We start from the raw sequence: 23,435 nt of genomic DNA on the forward strand, positions 1-23,435 counted from the left end.
GGATTCAGAAGGGTGGATATCAGGGAGTCTGGCATGCAGCAGTGTGTTGTCTTTCAGTGTGTTAATGGAGCGGTGAGTGATATGATTATGAATATGTTTCCGGAGGCTGGTATTTGGTGGTTGTGGAGGAAGAGAAGAGAGTATCTGTGCATAATAAAGGTCTTTGGGTGTAGTTTTAATGTTTCTTGGTGTGTGTGGGTGTTCTGCTATGTAGTGTAGCGGGTATGATGTGTCTGTGGTGGCTGCAGCAAGTGTTTGTATGCCTCTCATGTCGAGGTGGTCCTTGACTTTGAGGATTTTTGTTTCATGGTGTAAATGGTCTGTAGGTGTTGTATTTGTGCAGCCTGTAATTGTTTTTAGGGCTTTGTTTTGTATGATTTGAAGGTCCTGGAGCTGCAGCGTCTACGTCGTGGGACCACCCCCCAACCCCAAGAGTTGGGGGTCAAACGGCGGCAACCAGCCCTGGCCACCGGCTCTATGCAGGTGGCACCCATCCCCAAGAGAGTGTGGTTCAAGGTAAAGGTGGGACTTTGTCAGAGATGTATTATGTCGCCCTGGCTGTTCAACTTATACATGGATATGGTGGTGCAAGAGGTAAATGCAAGGGTGGTGGGTCAGGGATTGGAGATGGTTAAAGAAAATGGAGAAAAGTGGGAGGTGAGCCAGCTGTTGTTTGCAGACGACACTGCACTTGTAACAGGATCAGAGGAGGTATTGAGGAAGTTAGTTACAGAGTTTGGGAGAGTGTGTGATTGAAGAAAGCTGAAGATAAATGTGGGTAAAAGGTGATGAGATGTGGAAGGGGTGTAAATGGCAGCAGACAGGAAGTGAGCAATAAGGGAGAGTGACTGGAGGAAGTAGATAGTTTTAGATACTTGGGTGCGAATGTGGCAGGAAAGGTTGGAGTGGAGGTGAAGGTAGAATGTAGATTGAGAGAAGCAAGTAAATGCCTTTGTGGATTAAGGGGACCCCCCGCCCCAGATTTACGAAAAAAAAAATAATAATAATAATGAATTTTTTTTTTATTGCATAAATACATAGAAGAGCGCTTGCTCTACACCATGTTAAAAGATTTTTATCATACCGCCATTTTTAAATGGTTTAAAGGGCCTACATTCCCTACCCCCGGCAGCCACGTGCTCCGCACCACTATTGTTTACATTTGTTTTGACCAAGAAAACACCTCTTTTACTTTATTTTTTTTTTGTTTGATGCACTTACAAAGTTTTCTCTTGCGTCTGGCATGCACGTGAGTGTGGTATGAGGAAACTCAGCCCGCACGACTACCAGTGACCTGACAGCAGGAAAATTAGCCCACTTGACCGCCAGTGACCTGATAGCCAAAGAAAGGGAAGGAAGTGTACGCTAGCTTGCCACGTTCACTAATTTGCCGTGTGTATTTCGCATTTATTTTTCAGTGAAGAGAAGTTTGAAGATATTAGCCATGCCTAAGCTTTCCAAACAAAAATCACACTTACAGAAGACAAGAACGTTGACCTTAGTAATGCAAGGGGAGAAAGAAGGAACCGCATCAACCTTGTTATCACCACCTCCGCCACCACCACCAGTACTCCCTCCAGCACCTCCCTCCCTGCCAAGTACACCCACATCCTCGTCTCTCTCATTGCCATCTACATCCTCGTCTCTCTCATTGCCATCTACATCCACATCCTCCGCTCTCTCCCTGCCATCCACATCCACAGCACCTGATCCTCCGTCCTCTATACCTTTATCAGCCACGTTGTCTCTACGCAAACAACTGTTTGCTAACAAGTTCACATGAAGAAAAAAGACCGTTCCTGTCAATGATTCCAAAGGAGAAGCTAAAGCTGATCTGTGACGTCTACGTTGACCTGACGAAGATGGATCTGCTAAGCCGATGCTTGAGAGGACGAACTCAGAACCCAAATGAGAGTCTGCATTCCAAGTTGTGGATCAAGTGCAACAAAAGCAAGTTTGCTGGATTCAGAAGAGTTATATTCCTCTCTCAGGTCACTGTACTTGACCACAACTTTGGCTACAAGAATGCCTCCTTGTTGCAACACCTTGGGTTTAGAGTCTCAAACCTCACAGTGATGTCCCTAATGCAGCAAGAGCCTGTTCCAACACCAGAAAGAAAACCTAGGACAAAAAAGAGAGCTGAATCCCAGCAATCAGACTACCTTGCTGGGTCATTCTAGAGCAATGACTCAAACTTTGCCACAATGAGTAAGGTGGCGCCTTATGAGACCCTCACTTTGGGTGAATAATATCCTACACTGTAGGAGGGGACAAAGTGCCTGAGTTACTTGAAAGATGCAAAATCATCATGAAAATACAATGGAACCTGTTTTCAATGATTCTTAGGAGGTTCATGAATGTAAAATTTAGTAAAACTAAGACAAAAATCTTTAACGCTCGTTTCTGAAAAATGTAAGTTTTTTAGACACAAAGTCTATCTCCTCCCTCAATTTTCAACCAATGTTTTCATATGAGGTCTCTATTGATAGCTAGATAAATGAAAAAAATGAAATAGAGAGGTTTTTTTTCATATGTTGAATAATTTTTTTTTAATAACGTGTCAAAGTCAAACTTTTGTGTTTTTTTACAAAAAAAAATTATATTTTTTTTCCTCGGCATTGAACAAAGATATTAAAAAAAACTCTCTATTTTGTTTTTCTATATATGTAGAAGATTCATTTGCTATAAAATGAAAGACATCAAATAAAAATTGTAGGAGGAAATAGAATTTGAAAGCCCAAAAATAGGGTATTTTTCATGTTTTTTATAAAAAAAAAAACAAAAAAAAAACTACTGGTCAGATCTGAATAAAACTCAAGCTGTGACGGTTTTCTCAGACCTAGATATCACAAAGAAAAAATCAGCAAGATCCTTCAGAAAAAAAGTGTAATGAGGAATAGACATTTGGGAATGGAGGCTAAGAGGAGACTGTATGAAGGAGTGATTGTGCCTACAGCACTGTATGGGGCAGAAACATGGAACATAAGAGAGCAAGAGAGAAGGAGTTTGAATGTGTTTGAGATGAGGTGTCTGAGAAGTATGATGGGGGTTACTAGGCTAGATAGAGTGAGAAATGAGGAGGTGAGGAGAAGAATGGGGGTGGAAAGGGAGTTGGGAGATAGGGTACATGAAAGAGTATTAGGATGGTTTGGACATATGGAAAGAATGAGTGAAGAAAAACTAGTAAAAGATGTATGGAAGGCAGATGTGGAGGGAGTGAACATGAGGGGGTGACCTAGGATGAGATGGATGGATGGGATGAAAGGGGCTTTGAGGAAGAGGGGAATGTCTGTTGAGGAAGGACGGGAGAGGACAGAAGACAGGTGAATGGAGAATGGTTGTATATGATGTTATGATGCATGAGGTGGAATGGGTGGGGGGATGGGGGCAAGGTAGTATGTGTGAGAAAAATTTGACGCACCCCAAAGGGATTTCTCCCCGTCTTCTCCTTTTCTGCAAGAGGGGATGGAGAGGGAGGGTTGCTGATTTAATGAAGCAGCCTTGCTGTGGATGTGCTGTGTCTTTTGACACTGCCTCTCACCCAGGGCAGTGGACAAGATGCAGGTATGACACATCATCCAGGAGGTGCCAAGATAAGAGGGAGGGTATAGGGTGGAGGGGAGTGGAGTGTATTAGGGATGGAATGGGTGGGAATGATTTTTATGCCTTTTCTTTTTGGCTACCTCTCTTGTATGGGGGAAAATGCCTTTGGTATATGTATGTACCACACAAAAAGCTACTAAGAAAAATCTAAACTATACATACTGTACAAGGAGAGTTATTGCAATGGATGGAATGTTTCTTGAATGGGAGAAAAATGAGGCTGGTACTTAGAGACAAAAACTTGGGAAGAAATGATAAGTGGAGTCCCACAAGGTTCTGTATTGGCTCCAATAATGTGCCATACATATAAATGACATGGATAAAGGTGTGGAATGTTATATGAACTTCTTTGCAGGTGATACAAAACTACTAAAGGAAATAAGTACAGAAGAAGACTGAATCACTACATAGAGACCTGGATAAAGTCTGGTGATGCAGTCAAAAGTGGGAAGTGAACTTCAACATTAGGAAATGTATTATAATGGAGTTTGGAAAAAGTAAAAATAGAATATCAGGGTAATATAAAATTAGTACAAAGGAAGTTAAAAAAGTTAGCTCGTAAAGGAACCTAGGAGTAATTATCAAGACATGTCACCAGACAAGGATATCAACAAAATAGTCGGAGAAACCTTCAATCTACTAAGATCAATGAAAGTGGCCTTTGACTACTTGGATGAGGAAATGCTAACGAAAATATTAGTCACACTGATAAGACCAACAAGCTGCAACACCATGGAAACCCAATACTAAAAAGAATATAAAGAAATTAGAAAGAATCCAAAGAGCAATGACAAAGATGGCACCAACACTCTCTAAATTGACATATGAACAAAGATTGTCCAAACTAGCACTACCAACCCTGGAAGATCTACTGACCATTTACAGAATTATAAAAGGGATGAAAGTCCTTGACACTTTAATAAAATGGGATAAGCGAAAAACATCATCATAGCTTATCACGACAGCCATTCAAGTGTTCTTTGGTTAATTTTGACCAGGTCAATGTTGTCTAAATTGGTTGAAAGCTGGCACGAGCTAAGGACATGGTCAATGTTCTGTTCACTTTCTCCGCACTCGCAAGATGGGTCGGTTTTGAGGCCCCATTTAACCAGATTGTCATCAGTTCTGGCGACTCTGGATCTTGCTCTATTTAGTGTGGACCATTCGCGTTTTGGTAGCAGTGCCCCATCTGAGAGCTCTTCACTGGGTCCTTGCACTGTACTGTTGTGGGGCAACATACCAGGTGGTATCTCCTCCATGGTGGCAAAGCTCTTTCACGATTTTCTCCGAAAGGAGACCAATCCTGACAACGACACGCACCAGCACAGCCAATTGAGCATCGTCTTAGCATGTGGTAAAAGAGAAAAACAAGTGGACATGAAAAGAAACTCAAAAAGGATAATTATAGAAGAGACTTGAAAAAGAATAGTTTCCCACACAGAGTGGTAGATATCTGGAACAAATTGGTTCAGGGAACAGTGTATGCAAAAATTATACAAGAATTTAAGAACAAACTAGATGCTGAAGGATACAAAGACAGTCACTATGAGCATAACTCTCTTCCCATGTAATACATACATACACATATACCAAGGCTTTTTCCCCCTTACAAGGGAGGTAGCCAAAAAGGAAAAGGCATAAAATCATCCCCACCCATTCCATCCCTGAATGCCCTCCACCCTCCCTCTTAACTTAGCACCTCCTGCATGACGGGTCATCCCTGCACCTTGTCCACTGCCCTGGGTCACAAGCAGTGTTGCAAGACACAGCACATCCACAGCAAGGCCGCTTCATTAAATTGGCGACCCTCCTCTCCGTCCCCCCATGCATAAAAGGAGAAGACGGGGAGAAATCCCTTCAGGCTGCGTCAAAATTTGCTCACACATACTACCTCACCCCCCATCCCCCCTGCCCATTCCACCTCATGCATCACAACATCATCCATATACAACCATTCTTCATTCACCCGTCTTCTGTCCTCTCCTGTCCTTCCTTAATAGATATTCCCCTCTTCCCCAAAGCCCCCTTCACCCCATCCATCCACCTCATCCTAGGACATCCCTTCATGTTCACTCCCTCCACATCTGCCTTCAATACCTCTTTTACTAGTTTTTCTTCACTCATTCTTCCCATGTGTCCAAACCATCCTAATACTCTTTCATCAACCCTACCTTCACTCCACCTTTTCCTGCCACATTTGCACCCAAGTATCTAAAACTATCCACTTCCTCTAGTCACTCTCCCTTAATGCTCACTTCCAGTCTACTGCCACTTTCACCTTACTTTTACCCACATTTATCTTTAGCTTTCTTCTATCACACACTCTCCCAAACTCTGTCACCAACTTCCTCAGTCCCTCCTCCGATCCTGCCACAAGCGCTGTGTCATCCGCAAACAATAGCTGGCTCACCTCCCACTTTTCTCCATTTTCTTTAACCATCTCCAATCCCTGACCCACTACACTTGCATTCACCTCTCGCACTACCCCATCCATGTATAAGTTGAACAGCCAGGGCGACATAACGCATCCTTCACGAATTCCCACCTTTACCTTGAACCACTCACTCTCTCCATTTCTAATCCTGACAAGCTCTGCTACCCTCATAAAAACTCTTGACAGCTCTTAGAAGCTTTCCTCCTATCCCGTATACCCGCAAAACCTCCCACAGTGCCTTTATGTCTACCCTGTCGTAAGCCTTTTCCAGATCCATAAAAGCCCAAAAAACATCCTTCCCCTTTCCTATAGCTTTCTCACATATCTGTCTTACCACAAAGATCTGATCTACACAACCTCTACCTGTCCTAAATCCACACTGTTCCTCACCAATTACTCCCTCTCTTCCTCTCCTAATTCTCTCAATCAAGATCCTCCCATAAGCCTTCCCAACTACACTTAACAAGCTAATCCCTCTGAAACTACTACATTCACACTTGTTCCCTTTTCCCTTGTAAAGTGGAACTATACAGGCACTCCTCCAGTCCTCCAGCACTCTACCCTCTCTCCAGCAAACATTAAATAACCTCACCAACCAGTCCACCATCACTGTACCTCCTTTTTTTAGACATTCTGCATGGCATCCATCCAGACCAGGTGCCTTACCTGCTTTCATCATCTTAACAACTGTCTTCACTTCATCCTTCCTTATTTCTCCTCCATTTTCCTCACTCATCACGGTCATTTTCTTAGCATTTCTCACTGCAGCTATCTTTCCTTCCCTATCCTCCTTCACATTCAGCAACTCCCTACAATATTCTGCCCATCTTTCCCTTACTGGCTTCTCTTCCATTATTATCTCTCCATCTGCACCTTTTACCTTTTCTTCTCTACTTGATTCGCCTCCTCTTCCTCTCTTAATTTCTTTCAAAAACATCTTTTTATTACTTTCAAAATTTTCTGTCATACTCTTACCCCACTTCACATCTGCTCTCCTCTTTGCCTCCTTTACCTTTTGCTTTACTTCTCTTTTCTTTTCTTTGTACCTCTCATATGACTCCCTTGTCCTATTTTGTAACCAAACTGTGAAAGCTCACTTCTTCTCCTCTACAACCTTCTTTGTTTCCTCATCCCACCATTCACTACCCTTCCTTCTATTTCCTCCTGTCCTTCTTTTCCACACACCATTCTTGCACACTTTGTAACTCCCTCCTTGAACCATCCCCATTCCTCCTCCACACCTAGCTCTACTCTATCCTTCACTCCCTCCCACTCTTCCTTCAGCTTCTTCTTGTACTCCTTCTCCTTTTCATTTAAAGAGTTCACTCTAAGCACCCCCCTACCTTTTGCCCCTTTCCTCTTTCTCCATCTATCCTCCACTCTCAACTTACCTTCCATCAAAAAATTATCTCATATTCCCCCGCCCTCTCCCCTTAGCACATGAACATCCTTAACTCTTCCTATCATAATCCTATTTACCACTACATAATCCATTAAAGCTCTATCTACCACCCTTCCATCCACCACCTTCTCCCATGTGTAGTTATGCTTGACTTTCTTCCGAAACACTGTATTTGCTATCATCAACTCTTTAGACACATTTCCACCATCAACTCTCCACTACAATTCTTTCCTGGAACTCCACATTTCCCAACCACTCCATCAATTGGACCATTTCCTACCCTAGTATTAAGGTCTCCCAGTACTATTACATTGACATTTCTCCCTAAATTCTCTATGCACTCATTTAAATCTATCCAAAAGGCTTCCCTTTCTTCTACACTCTTCTCACTGCCAGGCCCATATGCACTTACAAAGACCCACATCTCCTTTCCCAGTTTCACCTTTATCCACATTATCCTTGAGGAAACCTCCTTCCACTCCACTACATGTTTACCTATCTCTTCACTTACTAGAATAGCCACCCCTTCCCTCCCTCACCCTCTCTTCACTCCTGATAACCTCCCACTTACACTCCCAAACTTACACTCACCCTTCCCTTTCAACTTAGTTTCACTCAAAGCCAACACATCCATCTTTCTTCTCACAAACATACTACCTATCTCTTCCCTTTTACTCTCATCTGTACCACATCCACACACATTAAAAGACCCAAACCTTAGGGTGATGGTCCGAGAACTCCCAGACCCTCTTATGCCTTTACTTTTTCTTTTAGGAATGTCCCCTGTGGGGCTACAAGGAGAAGGATGCCTAGTCCCAATCCCCGTCCCTTTCTTCTACTTGAAATTAATTGAGATAATACAAGAAAGAGATGGCTGGGCAGATTGCACCTTCTTAGATTTGTAGAAAAATTGAAATAATAGGAGGAATACAAGGTAAGCTACTGGAATGGATGAAGGATTTCTTAAATGAGAAAAATGAGAGTGGTACTTAGAGAAAAAAAATTGAACTGGGAAGATGTGATACATGGCATCCCACATGGCTCTGTTTTGGCTCCTTTAATGTTTGCCATATATATAAATGATATGGATGAGGGAGTGAAGTACATACATAAAAACTTAAGAATGAAGGAGACTGCAAGAGACCATAAGGCCTACACTAGGCAGTTCCGTATCCATCACCACCTGTCATCCCCATCCATAAAGTTGTCTAATCGTTTCTTAAAACAACTGATAGTTTCAGCACTTACTACATAGTTACTAAGTCTATTCCATTCGTCGACCACCCTATTAGTAAACCAATTTTTGCCTATTTCCTTCTGAAGTCTAAATTTGTCCAGTTTAAAACCATTACTGCGAGTCCTGGCCTGTTGTTTTAATATGATGACTTTGTTTGCATCACCCTTGTTAAAGCCTTTGATCCACTTGAACACCTCTTTTAGATCACCCTGCATTTTTCCAGAGAATGTAAGTTAAGGTGCCTAAGCCTCTCTTCGTTAGGCAAATTTCTGAGTTCATGTATCACGTCAATAAATTAGTTGGAGAGATTTTGCACTTATTAAGATCAATGAAAGTGGCCTTCGACTACATGGATGAAGAAATGGTAAAGAAAATAGTGGTTGCACTAATAAGACCTAAACTAGAATATGCTGCAACACTATGGGCACCTAGCACAAAAAAAAGCATACATACATACATATACCAAAGGCTTTTCCCCCCTTACAGGGGAGGTAGCACAAAAAATTAAATAAATAAATAAATAAATATATATATATAAATATATATATAATTAGAAAGAATTCAAAGAGGAGCGACAAAAATGGCACCTACACTATAAAATTTGACATATGAACAAAGATTGGAGAATTTACATCTATCAACACCGGAACTGAGAAGAGAAAGAGGTGATTTGTTGACCATTTACTGAATTATGAAAGGGAGGGAAATTCTTGATAGAGACGACTTATTAAAACAGGACAGAAGAGAAACAAGAGGACACGAAAAGAAGCTAAAGAAGGAGAGTTACAGAAGAGATTTAAAAAAGAATAGCTTCCCACATAGAGTGATTGATGTCTGCAACAAACTAAACGGAGAAACAATGAGTGCCATAACTATACAAGATTTTAGGAATAAACTGGATGCGGAGAGATATGAAAACGGGTCACTAAGAGCATAGTTTTCGTCCCGTAAAATAAAACTAGGTAATTACTCATATGCTGCAGCACGTACCGTCGACAAGACTACTGTATCCCTACGGACATTCATTGTTCAGTGACCAAGATTACCGACTTTTTGATGAACAATAGATTCTCGGCATCTCAGGTCATGCCCTCTACCTTGAACAATGGCCCCAGGTGCATCTTGGGTCAGCCACCTGCATCAGCCAGTGCCTCAACTGATGTGATCCAGCCTTCCAAAATTTCCTTTAACTCAAATGGCAACAGCCTCCATGTTTCTGACAACCCTCTGAGCTTTGCTGGGGGCTTGCTGTGTATTTTGTAGTTAGATCTTAACTTGGAAGATTAAACCCAAGAACTCTGCCCGAGTACCACAACTTATAATTTCCTACCCTAGCATTAAGGTCTCCCAACACTAACACAACTACATTGACATTTCTCTCTAATCCCTCTATGCACTCCTTTAAATCCATCAAAAAAGCCTCACTTTCCTCTACACTTTTCTCACTACCAGGCCCATATGCACTTACAAAAGTCCACATCTCCCTTTCCAGTTTCACCTTCATCCACATTAACTTTGAAGAAACCTTCTTTCACTTCACTATACGCTTACCTATCTCTTCACTTACCAGTATAGCCACGCCTTCTCTCCCTCGTCACTCCTGAGAACCTCCCAACTACACTCCCAAACTCACACTTGCCATCCCTCTCAACTTAGTTACACTCATTGCCAACACATCCATCTTTCTTCTCAAAAATATATTGCCTATCTCTTCCCTTTTACTCCTATCTGTACCACATCCATGTACATTAAAAGACCCAAACCTTGGGGAACTGGTTGGAAAACTCCTAGACCTTCTTATGCCTTTACTTTTTTTTAGGAATGTTTTGCGGCTACAGGGAGAAGGATGCCTAGTCCTAATCCCTGTCCCGTTTTTGTTGTCTCGTATGACTCAAGTGCGAGACTTGGTGGCAGTATTCTTTCCCGCCACCATAGGCCTTTATGGATTTGGAAAAAGCTTATGACAAGGTAGATATGAAGGCACTGTGGGAGGTGTTACAGATATATGGGATAGGAGGAGAGTTTTTACAGGGATAGTCAAGAGTTTATATAAGGATAGTAGAGCTTGTGTTAGAATTATAAATGGAGAGAGAAGTGGTTTGAGGTAAAGGTAGGACTTTGCCAGGGATGTGTCATGTTGCCATGGCTGTTCAATTTATACATGGATGGGGTGGTGCAAGAGGTAAATGCAAGGGTTTTGGTATATAGATGGATATGCCTTATTAACTACAGTTAATAGAGAGAGCCCTCTAAAGCTTATTTATATTTGCCCTCTTTTCCTTTGTATATTAAAACTATACATGCTCTCCAGCAATCCTTTAGGCATATATTATACAATCTTACTAGCCAACCCATTATAACTGCTTTCTTTGTCAGAAAACTTCATGTGGAACCCTTCTAACCCAGATGCCTTATCAGCTTTCATTACTTTTAATGCTTTTTGTATCTTATCTCTTTTACTATCATTCTCATTTCCTACAACATTTTTCTAGCATCTCCTACTGCCATAATCAAACCCTTCCTAACCTCCTCCATATTCAAGAAAATCCTTTATATACTATACCCCTTTTCCCCTTACCACCTCCATTTCCATTAGCATCTGTCCATATGTAGCCTTACCTTTTCCTTAATGACTCAACCCTCACTTTTTTAATTTTCTTCCAAAAGATTTCAAGTACAAATTGGTTTATTGTACAATATATAATTGTACTGATGTTGGTTTTTTATCTTCATCTATTTTCCCTATTGATGTTTCTATGATACATATGAGATATAATACTTACTAATGACACATAGAGACTTTGCCGACAAATTTCACATGAATTTTCTTCTTCATCCTCAACAAATCTTGTCTTCTTTTTACGGTGGGAATCTGGACTGGAGAGCCTTTCTGAAGCTGTTAAACCTGCAGGAAATGGAGGACTACAGTAAATATAACCAAGAAAGGTAGTAGTAAAGAAATATATAAATGCTTTTCTCATGAATTAAATACATATTAGAGTTGTATGGCATTGGTTAGGACCTGATTAAAGGGTAAGAGCCAGGGATGACCCTTCATCCACATGGAGCCATGATAGAAGGGATAACAAATATGTATTGGATGTGAATAAGATGGGTAAAGGGGCCACCCTCTAATCAGAGGGAAAGGGCCTTCTGGTATCAATCAGTCAATCAATTTGTTGCCCTTGCTCTTTATTGCAAGATACCCATAGCTCCCAGGTAACTGGCAATGGCCAGTGGACAGACCCATAAGTCACTCAAGAAAGAGTGTTATTGTTTAGAGATTGTTAGTGTGGGGCATTGCACAATGAGATGTTCAGTGTCTTCTGTGCTGGTTGCATCTGAGGCAATTTGGTATATGTATGCATATGTGTTCATGTTCAATAAGGAAGGGCAGAATAAACAAAAATTCTCTAACAGCCCCTTACCAATCTCAGTTAACCGACTACGGAGTCTCTTCTCCTGTTCTACTACTTCCAATACTAGTGGTCTTGCTCTTAGCAATGCATCCAGGGAAGCTTTCGGGTCACTTGCCACTGACAAAACCAATCGCTCCAAGGAAAACATTGAAGGTTCACAGCACTCACGCAGGGCATTAAATGACTAAAACAAAATAGAATATATCTTAAAATGCACATATTGATAATGTCAAAAATATATTCAAGTACAAATGAAACAGTAAAAAGTTAGTCCATACTATTTACAATTTAAACTATAAAATAATTCCACTTCTTACACAACGGAGATAGCTGAAAAGTTCTTACTACATATATACAAAAGTTCCTTGGTATGCAATACTTACTGCAGCAGCCCTATCAAAGTATTGAGATCGGGCAAAAAAGGTACTCTCAGAGATGAGATATCCTGTGCAGACACTTGATGTAAAGGCAGCAGGGAAGACTACAATGAACTGTCCTGGTTGTTGCACCACACGACAAACCTTAACCCCCTCCTTCACTAGTTCACATGGGGAAACCTGTGATAATATAATGATGGTCAGATCTTCATACATATATAACAAAAGGCCTTTTCCCCATTATAAAGGGAATGGCCAAGTTGAAGCATACACCCAGCTTACACCAGTCCCACACCTATCCATATCCCATTTCTTGTCCCCTTCTATCTTACCTCAGAAAAAATAGAAAAGAATTTTTTTTTATCATAGGCCAGTTCCAACCTTTTCACATAGCAGAAGAGATAGCAATGACCCCTTAGAAGGCTAGTATGACACATTTTTGGAGGCTACAAGTAAAAATATAACCCCAAGTACACACTGTATTTAGTCCCTCAACCTCACACACACACACACACACAAAAAAAAAAAAAAAAAAAAAAAAAAAAAAAAAAAAAAAAAAAAAAAAAAAAAAAAAAAAAATAATAAAAATAATAATAATAAAAAAAAAATAGAGAGATAGCATATGCATTAAAATCCTAAAAGGAATCCACAAACCATTGCTGAGTCTGACGGGAGCCATACAGCTGAGTCCTTAATAAAATCAGGTACAATCTTCTTGAGGGCAGCCTTAAGCTTGTCCTCTTGGTCTGCTGCTACTCCATACCTGATAGAAAAATAAGTAGATAAATAATCACATACATATCAATCCATCAGTCTCTTTCCCCAGATATATATATATATATATATATATATATATATATATATATACCATATTTTACGGCTTGCAAGACACACCCTAATAGTTGAAAGAAATTTCTAAGAAAAAAAAGAAGTCATTCTCATACAAGAACACATTCACCATATACCCAACCACTGAACACAAAAACATAAGAAGCAAGGACAACACGTATTGGACGTATTGTTTACATTACGAAATCACTTGTCCGATTTTGTTTGTATGGCGATGATACTGGTTGGTGATTAGTAAATATACTATACATTTTTCATTGTCCAAGGGTGGTTTTATTTTCATAAAAATAAGATAAAAATTTCAAAAATATGGATGTAGATATATAAAACTCCACTGCCGAATCATTTTTTTCTGTAGGCGGTGGTCCAAAGTGTCTTTCTGCTGCTCTTTTACAGTGTTCTTGTGCATATCGTACAACTTGTAGCTTGTACGCAATAGTATAATTAAACCGTTTTGATGAACTAGCCATGGGTGATAATTTCCAGGACAAAAAATCTTATGACACGTGTGATAGCCTGGTGGTAACTGATAAAGGCACCTGGCATTTGTGTGCGTTCGTGTGTATGTGTGTGTGTGTGTTGCTATGAGACGAGGGAACGGCCCATTTTCTCCACATGCCGAGTAGGCTCCAGGAAGGATTATGGTATTGGAAATACTTGTAACAGCTAAGTACTGAGTTTACATAATATAAAAGGTTGAATTAAATAGTACTTAAGCTAACATCATAGTGTAATGACTCAACATACAAATCCAGGTCGCTATCGGTCAAGTGTCCAAGCTTACATGAGCCTGGGTGTTGCCTTGCAATACAACATTCGTCTTGGAAGACGCATTAGCATTTTTCAGGGTATTTTTTAGGAAAAAAAGTGCGTCTTGTAAGCCGTAAAATACGGTACATATACATATACATATACATATACATATATATATTAGTAGAAAGCAAATGCTGGACTCGTCATAGAAAGAGTGTGTTATTGTACTCATATTTACTGAAGGGCAGGGAGGGATAACAGCAATTCTTTGACACTATGAAGACCAACAACATTGCCACTCTCTCACGCAGCAATAATCACAACAACAGACAATCTACTCTCAAACAGACAACAAGCAAACACACTCATAAATCATTTTGCACAGACAAGCCATCTCACTTCTCACCCTGACGACCGACGCACTATTCGACATAAGAAAGACTTTCCCACAGACTCAGACTATACACCCTTCATAGACAGTCAGACAAAACACATAATACATAATCTCAAGCACTCATCTGCCTGTGGCCCTGATAACATAAGTAACATCCACCTAAATCACATTGGACCACAAGGTATACACGCACTCACAAACATTGCAAACTACAGCTATTCACACAACACTATACCCAACATCTGGAAGCATGGTAAAATAATCACCATTCCAAAACTGAAGAAAGACCCAACAATCCCAACATCGCACTGCCCAATCACACTTCTCTGCACCCCCTCTAAAGTCATTGAACACCTAATACTTAAACTTGTCACACCACATAGTCCCCTTGCTGAATCACAACACGGTTTTAGGCCACTACACTCCACAAACACTCTTCTGATAAACCTCACACAAAGAATTTTAGATGGCATCAATTCAGATAGGCCCCACCACAGAACACTTCTTATAACATTAGACATTAGTAAAGCTTTTGATGCTATCCCCCGCCACAACCTAACAAATAAAATATATAACACAGATATGCACAATAATAACACCAAAAGATGGCTGGCCAATTATCTGGCAGGTAGGAATGCTTACGTGTCATATAATGGCCAATCATCCCACATCAGAAATATGAAGACTGGAGTACCACAGGGCTCAGTTCTATCCCCCACGCTCTTTAATCTATACATGCATGACTTACCCACACCAGACACCTCAGAAATACAAATCTCTTCCTACGAAGACGACATAACAATCACATGCACACATCATAACACAGACAAGGCTGCAGACATAATCCAGCCATACCTTGATACACTCAACACATGGTTCATCACAGACTCAAAATAGCTCCAACCAAATCTACAGCAACACTTCCCACCAACTGGACAAAAGAACACAAATACATAACTCATCTCTACATCAACAACACTCTAATACCACACACAAACACCGAAAATTCTTGGTGTAACATACGATACATCCATGTCTTTCAAACAACACATCACAAACATAAAAAACAAATGCACACCTAGACTTAACGCACTTAAGTCAATCACTGGAACAACATTTGGACAAAACAAAGAAACTAATACAACAATATACAAACAATGCATACGCTCAGTGATGAATTATGCGAGTCCTGCATGGGCTCCTAATCTCAGTGAGACACACCACAACATCCTTCAAATCATACAAAACAAAGCCCTAAAAACAATTACAGGCTGCACAAATACAACACCTACAGACCATTAACACCATGAAACAAAAGTCCTCAAAGTCAAGGACCACCTCGACATGAGAGGCACACAAACATTTGCCGCAGCCACCACAAACACATCACACCCGCTACACTACATAGCAGAACACCCACACACACCAAGAAACATTAAAACTACACCCAAAGACCTGTATCACACACAGATATTCTCTTCTCTTCCTCCACAACCACCAAATACCAGCCTCCGGAAACATATTCATAATCATATCACTCACCACTCCATTAACACACTGAAAGACAACACACTGCTGCATGCCAGACCCCCTGATATCCACCCTTCTGAATCCTCTCTCTCACGAAAGGACAGAGTCCACCTGGCCACACTGCGGTAGGCCACCACCCAACACTTCTAAGCTACCAGAAGAGGCTGGATGACTGCATTGTGAAGAGCTGCCCAGGATGTAACACTTCACCCCATACCATACAACACATAATGGAAGACTGCATTATACATAATCATGCACGCAAACAACACAACATACACTCTATAAAGGATTTGTGGGAAAACCCAGTTTTGGTTGTGGCATTCCTTGGGGAGACGGGACTGCTTGGACAGACGGTCTAGGGAACGACAACAACAACAACATTAAATAAACTGGCAAAATGCAGGAGTCAGATACAAAGCCAGCAGAAAAGGGGCAAGATTATTTTTGGAAATGTGGGCCAGTGATCAAAGGAGTATGAACTGTTGCATCACTTTGAATGCTGTGAACAAAGGAATGAGAGGGAGGTTGAAGAAAAGAGCTTCATAACCAGCAATGAGAAGGAAGGTGGATTTTGTTCGATATATGCCAAATGGTTGGTTCGGTGTTTGTTAGGTCTGGCCGCTTTAGTCCAGGTAATCACTTATTTATTTATTCAGGAACACTACTGTGTAAACTATAATTATTTATATTATTACTGTATTTGAATTATGTTACTTTCTTGCAGAATCTGTATTTTTTGCAATTTTGGATGTTTGTAATGGTTGCCTGAGAGATCTTTCCCAGGGTGACACATGTGCCAATATATAATGATTTCCTTTGTATGCAAATGTATACCCCTGAAGATAAACCCTGGGCAGGGTTCGAAATGGAATACTCTATGACAAGTTCAGCATTTACTTTTTACTAAACTATGGCACCTGGACTCCAGCTATTCTTGAACATATATACATATATATATATTGAAATATATAAGACAGATGATTGGATGGGTGGTGAGATAAACACAGGGAACCGTTAGGGATTTATTCTGACGTTTTGTCCTTACCAGTTCTTCTTCAGAGTACATACACCTTCAAACAATTCACACACTAAATACCCGCCAAAGCTATCCACGTTCCACCACAATTGACCTAACCTCTCGTCCTCCTCCGCTCTTCTGCCTCGCTAAGTATCAAACGGCTCGTCGTTTTTGTTAATCTAATAAACTCATCACGGTGGTTGTTGTTTGGATGGGAAGCGATGTAAGCTGCTTCAGTTATTTTTCTTCTTTTCTTAGGAAGTCCTTTCTGCAGCACCTCTATTCTGTTCCAGTCTGGTAAGTGGCCATGAGTATCTACATGAACCACTAGCGAGCTTGATACTCAGTGTGCCATGATGTCATTCCTGTGCTCAACTGTCCGCTTTTTAACACCTCTGCTGGTTTCCCTGTAGTAGCTCATAAGATAGTTTCCACACAGTATCTTGTAGACGATACTATTTTCTTCCCCATTAGCCATGACTTTGTGTGTTAGGTTCCTAAGCCCACCATACAAGACAAAATTTGACCCTCTCCAGACATTGACACACAACACAACCAAGTGGGCTATTCAAATTCATGATCGTGTTTGGCAAATGCTGGGATATTTTACCTAGAAAAGGCATAAGGGGTGCTGGCGGGCCTCGGGCCAGCACCCTAAGGTTTGGGTCTTTTAATGTGCGTGGATGTGGTACAGATGAGAGTAAAAGGGAAGAGATAGGTAGTATGTTTGTGAGAAGAAAGTTGGATGTGTTGGCTTTGAGTGAAACTAAGTTGAAAGGGAAGGGTGAGTGTATGTTTGGGAGTGTAAGTGGGAGGTTATCAGGAGTGAAGAGAGGGCGAGGGAGGGAAGGGGTGGCTATTCTAGTAAGTGAGGAGATAGGTAAAGGGGTAGTGGAGTGGAAGGAGGTTTCCTCAAGGATAATGTGGATGAAGGTGAAACTGGGAAAGGAGATGTGGGTCTTTGTAAGTGCATATGGGCCGGGCAGTGAGAAGAGCATGGAAGAAAGGGAGGCCTTTTGGATAGATTTAAATGAGTGCATAGAGGGTTTAGGAAGAAATGCCAATGTAATAGTACTGGGAGACCTTAATGCTAGAGTGGGAAATGGTCCAATCGATGGAGTGGTTGGGAAGTGTGGAGTTCCAGGAAAGAATCGTAGTGGAGAGTTGATGGTGGAAATGTGTCTAGAAAGAGAGTTGATGATAGCAAATACAGTGTTTCGGAAGAAAGTCAATTATAAGTACACATGGGAGAGGGTGGTGGAGGGAAGGGTGGTAGATAGAGCGCTAATGGATTATGTAGTGGTAAATAGGATTATGATAGGAAGAGTTAAGGATGTACATGTGCTAAGGGGAGAGGGTGGGGGAATATCAGATCATTTTTTGGTGGAAGGTAAGTTGAGAGTGGAGGATAGATGGAGAAGGAGGAAAGGGACAAAAGGTAGGGAGGTTCTTAGAGTGAACTCCTTGAATGAAAAGGAAAAGGAGAAGGAGTACGAAAAGAAGCTGAAGGAGGAGTGGGAGGGAGTAAAGGATAGAGCAGAGATGGGTGTGGAGGAGGAATGGGGATGGTTCAAGGAGGGAGTCTTAAAGTGTGCAAGGATGGTGTGTGGAACAAGAAGGACAGGGGGAAATAGAAGAAAGGGTAGTGAATGGTGGGATGAGGAAACAAAGAAGGTTGTAGAAGAGAAGAAGCGAGCATTCACAGATTGGTTACAAAAGAGGACAGGGGAGTCATATGAGACGTACAAAGAAAAGAAAAGAGAAGTAAAGCAAAAGGTAAAGGAGGCAAAGAGGGGAGCAGATGTGAAATGGGGTAGGAGTATGACAGAAAATTTTGAAAGTAATAAAAAGATGTTTTGGAAAGAAATTAAGAGAGGAAGAGGAGGCGAATCAAGTAGGGAAGAAAAGGTAAAAGGTACAGATGGAGAGTTGATAATGGAAGAGATGGCAGTGAGGGGAAGATGGGCAGAATATTTTAGGGAGTTGCTGAATGTGAAGGAGGATAGGGAAGGAAAGATAGCTGCAGTGGGAAATACGAAGAAAATGAGAGTGATGAATGAGGAGAATGGAGGAGAAATAAGGAAGGATGAGGTGAAGGCAGTTGTAAAGATGATGAAAGCAGGTAAGGCACCTGGTCTGGATGGATATCATGCAGAATGTCTGAAAAAGGGAGGTTCAGTGATGGTGGACTGGTTGGTGAGATTATTTAATGTTTGCTGGAGAGAGGGTAGAGTACCGGAGGACTGGAGTAGTGCCTGTATAGTTCCTCTTTACAAGGGAAAAGGGGACAAGTGTGAATGTAGTAATTTCAGAGGGATTAGCCTGTTGAGTGTAGTAGGGAAGGCTTATGGGAGAATCTTAATTGAGAGGATTAGGAGAGGAACAGAAGGAGTAATTGGTGAGGAACAGTGTGGATTTAGGACGGGTAGAGGTTGTGTAGATCAGATCTTTGTGGTAAGACAGATATGTGAGAAAGCTATAGGAAAGGTGAAGGATGTTTTTTGGGCTTTTATGGATCTGGAAAAGGCTTATGATAGGGTAGACAGAAAGGCACTGTGGGAGGTTATGCAGATTTATGGGATAGGAGGAAAGCTTTTGGGAGCTGTCAAGAGTTTTTATGTGAGTAGTAGAGCATGTGTTAGGATTGGAAATGGAGAGAGTGAGTGGTTTGAAGTAAAGGTGGGACTTCGTCAAGGATGCGTTATGTCGCCCTGGCTGTTCAACTTATACATGGATGGGGTGGTGCGAGAGGTAAATGCTAGGGTAGTGAGTCAGGGATTGGAGATGGTTAAAGAAAATGGAGAAAAGTGGGAGGTGAGCCAGCTGTTGTTTGCGGACGACACGGCGCTTGTGGCAGGGTCAGAGGAGGGATTGAGGAAGCTGGTGGCAGAGTTTGGGAGAGTATGTGATAGAAGAAAGCTAAAGATAAATGTGGGTAAAAGTAAGGTGATGAGATGTACAAGGGGTGAAAGTGGCAGTAGACTGGAAGTGAACATTAAGGGAGAGCGACTGGAGGAAGTGGATAGTTTTAGATACTTGGGTGCAAGTGTAGCAGGAAAAGGTGGAGTGAAGGTGGAGGTAGAATGTAGATTGAGAGAAGCGAGTAAATGCCTTGGTGGTTTAAAGAGTGTAATGAGAAATAGACATTTGGCAATGGATGCGAAGAGGAGACTGTATGAAGGAGTGATTGTGCCAACAGCACTGTATGGGGCAGAAACGTGGAACATAAGAGAAGAAGAGAGAAGGAGTTTGAATGTGTTTGAGATGAGGTGTCTGAGAAGTATGGTGGGGGTTACTAGGCTAGATAGAGTGAGAAATGAGGAGGTGAGGAGGAGAACAGGGGTGAAAAAGGATTTGGGAGAGAGGGTTGATGAAAGAATATTAGGATGGTTTGGACACATGGAAAGAATGAGTGAAGAAAGACTAGTAAAAGAGGTATGGAAGGCAGATGTGGAGGGAGTGAACATGAGGGGACGTCCTAGGATGAGGTGGATGGATGGGGTGAAGGGGGCTTTGGGGAAGAGGGGAATGTCTGTTGAGGAAGGAAGGGAGAGGACGGAAGACAGAGGTGAGTGGAGAATGGTTGTATATGGATGATGTTGTGACTGCATGAGGAGGAATGGGCGGGGGGGTGGGGGGTGGGGTAGTATGTGTGAGTAAATTTTGACGCAGCCCGAAGGGATTTCTCCCCGTCCTCTCCTTATATGCAAAGGGGGACGGAGAGGGGGGGTCGCCGATTAAATGAAGCGGCCTTGCTGTGGATGTACTGTGTCTTGCGACACTGCTTCTGACCCAGGGCGGTGGGCAGGGTGCGGGGATGACCCGTCGTCCAGGAGGTGCTCAGATGAGAGGAAGGGTGGGAGGGGTGTGGAGTGTATTTAGGGATGAAATGGGTGGGAGTGTTTTTATGCCTTTCCCTTTTTGGCTACCTCCCTTGGAAGGGGGAAAAAGCCTTGGTATATGTATGTATATGTATGTATGTAAATGTGAATTTTGTGCATGATGTTGTGTTGGGTGAGGTCTAACAGTATATATATTTATATAAGATACTACACTTATATTTTTTCAATATACATATATATATATATATACATATATATATATAACGGTAAAACCACTGTTGGAGTAGAAAAGACTGGAAACGGGGAATCTATATATTTCGATTGCAAACTCCAATCCTCTTCTACTGAAGAGGATTGCAGTTTGCAATTGAAATACAGTCGAACCTCGAAAGCCCGGACCCCGCATTCACCACCCCTCCCTCCTGTCCTCTCATCTTGGCTTCTCCTGGATGAGAGGTTATCCCTACATCTTGCCCACTGCTCTGGGTCAGAGGCAATGCAGCTAAACAAAGCACGTCCACAGCATGGCCACTTCATTTAATCAGGAACCCCCCACTCTCTGTCCTCACATACACGAATATTGAAAACAGGGAAAAATCCGTTAGGGCTGTGTCAAAATATCATTCACACATAGCCACTCTCTAACCACCCCCCCCACCATCTCCTAACCACTCCTTTCCATGCATCACAGTATTATTCATACACAGCCATTCTCCACTCTTCCTTTTCCCTTCCTTCTTTAACAGACATCTTCTTGCTCAATGTCCTTTTCATCCCATCCATTCATCTCATCCTTGGTTACCCCTCATGTTCACTCCATCCACCTCTGCCTCTCATACTTCTTTTAATAATCTTTCTTCACTCATTCTTTCCATGTGTCTAAACCATCCCAACTCTATCTCCCATCTCCTTTTCCACCCTCACTCTCTTCCTCACCTTATTTCTCATTCTATTCAATCTTGTAACCAATACCATATTTCTCAGACATTTTATCTCATACATATATAAACTTTTCCTTTCTTATATTTCATGTCTCTGTCCCATAAAGTACTGTTGGCACAAGAACTCAAATCGGGAAGAAATGATAAGTGGAGTCCCACAAGGCTTTGTATTGGCTCTGATGTTTGCCATATATATAAATGACATGGATGATGCGAAACTACTAAAGGGAGTAAGTACAGAGGAAGATTGCAAATCATTTCAAGAAGACCTGGACAAAATTTGGAAATGGAGTCAGAAGAGGGGAAAAGTGAATTTCAACATCAAGAAATGTAGTATAATGGAATTTGGAAAAAGTAAAAACAGAAAATCGGGATACTACAAAATTGGTACAAAAGAAATTAGGAAAGTCAACTCGGAAAGGGACCTAGGAGTAACTATCACCAATGACAATGAAAGTGGCCTTTGACTACATGGATGAAGAAATGGTAACGAAAATATTAGTTACATTGATAAGAGCAAAATTAGAGTATGCTGTGACACTATGGACACCTAGTACTAAAAAGAGCATACAGAAAATTAGAAAGAATTCAAAGAGTAACAACAAAGATGGCACCAACACTCTCCAAATTGACATACGAACAAAGAATGGACAAACTCAAACTGCCAACCCTGGAACAAAGAAGAGAAAGAGGAGATCTGCTAACCATCTACAGAATTATGAAAGGGATGGAAGTCTTTGATAAAGATGACTTACTAAAGTGGGATAGCAGAAAAACACGAGGACACAAAAAGAAACTTAAAAAGTATAGTTACAGAAGAGATCTGAAAAAGAATAGCTTCCCTCACAGAGTGATATATATCTGGCACAAATTGAATGAGGGAACAATGTGTGCAAAAACTATACAAGAATTTATGATCAAACTGGACGTTGAAAGATACAAAAGTAGGTCACTACGAGCATAGCTCTCTTCCCGTAAAATACAACTAGGTAAATACAATTTCCTCTCGGCATCCATTTCCAAATGTGTATTTCTCATTACAATTTTTAATCCTCCATGGCACTTAATTGTTTCTCTCAATCTACAATCTACCTCCACCTCCACTTCCTTTCCAGCCACATTAGACCCCAAGTATCTAAAGCAATCCACTTCCTCCAGCCAACTTCCAAATTTGCCATCCTCTCTCCTTGTACATCTCATCAACTTGCTTTTATCCACACTTACCTTCAACTTCCTCCTCATGCACACCTTCCCAAACTCCATCACTAACATCCTTAATCCTTCCTTTGATCCTGCTATAAATGCAGTGTTGTCAGCAAACAACAACTGGTTTACCTGCCACATTTTTCCATTTTCTTTAACTATCTCCAATCCCCTGCCCATTACCTTTGCATTTACCTCCTGCACCACCCCATCCATGTACATAATGAACAGTCATAGTGACATGACACATCCCTGGTGAAGGCCTACCTTTATCTCAAACCACTCACTCTTCATTTCTAATTTTAACACAGCCTCTACTACTCTTGTAAAAACTCTTGACTGATCTTAACAGCTTTCTTCCTATCCCATATATCTGCAAAAGCTTCCACAGTGCCTTTTTGTTTACTCTGTCATAAGCCTTTTCTAAATT

The 23,435-nt window shown here is 41.3% G+C and overlaps 2 protein-coding genes across 3 annotated transcripts in view; one reads left to right on the forward strand and one right to left on the reverse strand.

Annotated features, from left to right (window-relative positions):
• Positions 1-23,435, forward strand: part of prel (preli-like) — a 358,444-nt gene that overhangs the window by 43,655 nt on the left and 291,354 nt on the right. The window lies entirely within an intron of this gene.
• LOC143018165 (uncharacterized) overlaps positions 1-23,435 on the reverse strand; it is a gene marked incomplete at its 3' end in the record, with an annotated part of 324,170 nt that overhangs the window by 11,842 nt on the left and 288,893 nt on the right. Inside the window, 4 exon segments of the mRNA XM_076173326.1 lie at positions 11,460-11,581; positions 12,105-12,279; positions 12,479-12,652; positions 13,127-13,235. Of these exon segments, the coding sequence (XP_076029441.1) occupies positions 11,460-11,581; positions 12,105-12,279; positions 12,479-12,652; positions 13,127-13,235 (580 nt within the window).

The sequence above is a fragment of the Oratosquilla oratoria genome, chromosome 34 (genome assembly GCF_046742065.1).
Source record: "Oratosquilla oratoria isolate Oo_2021 chromosome 34, ASM4674206v1, whole genome shotgun sequence".
NCBI lineage: Eukaryota > Metazoa > Arthropoda > Malacostraca > Stomatopoda > Squillidae > Oratosquilla > Oratosquilla oratoria.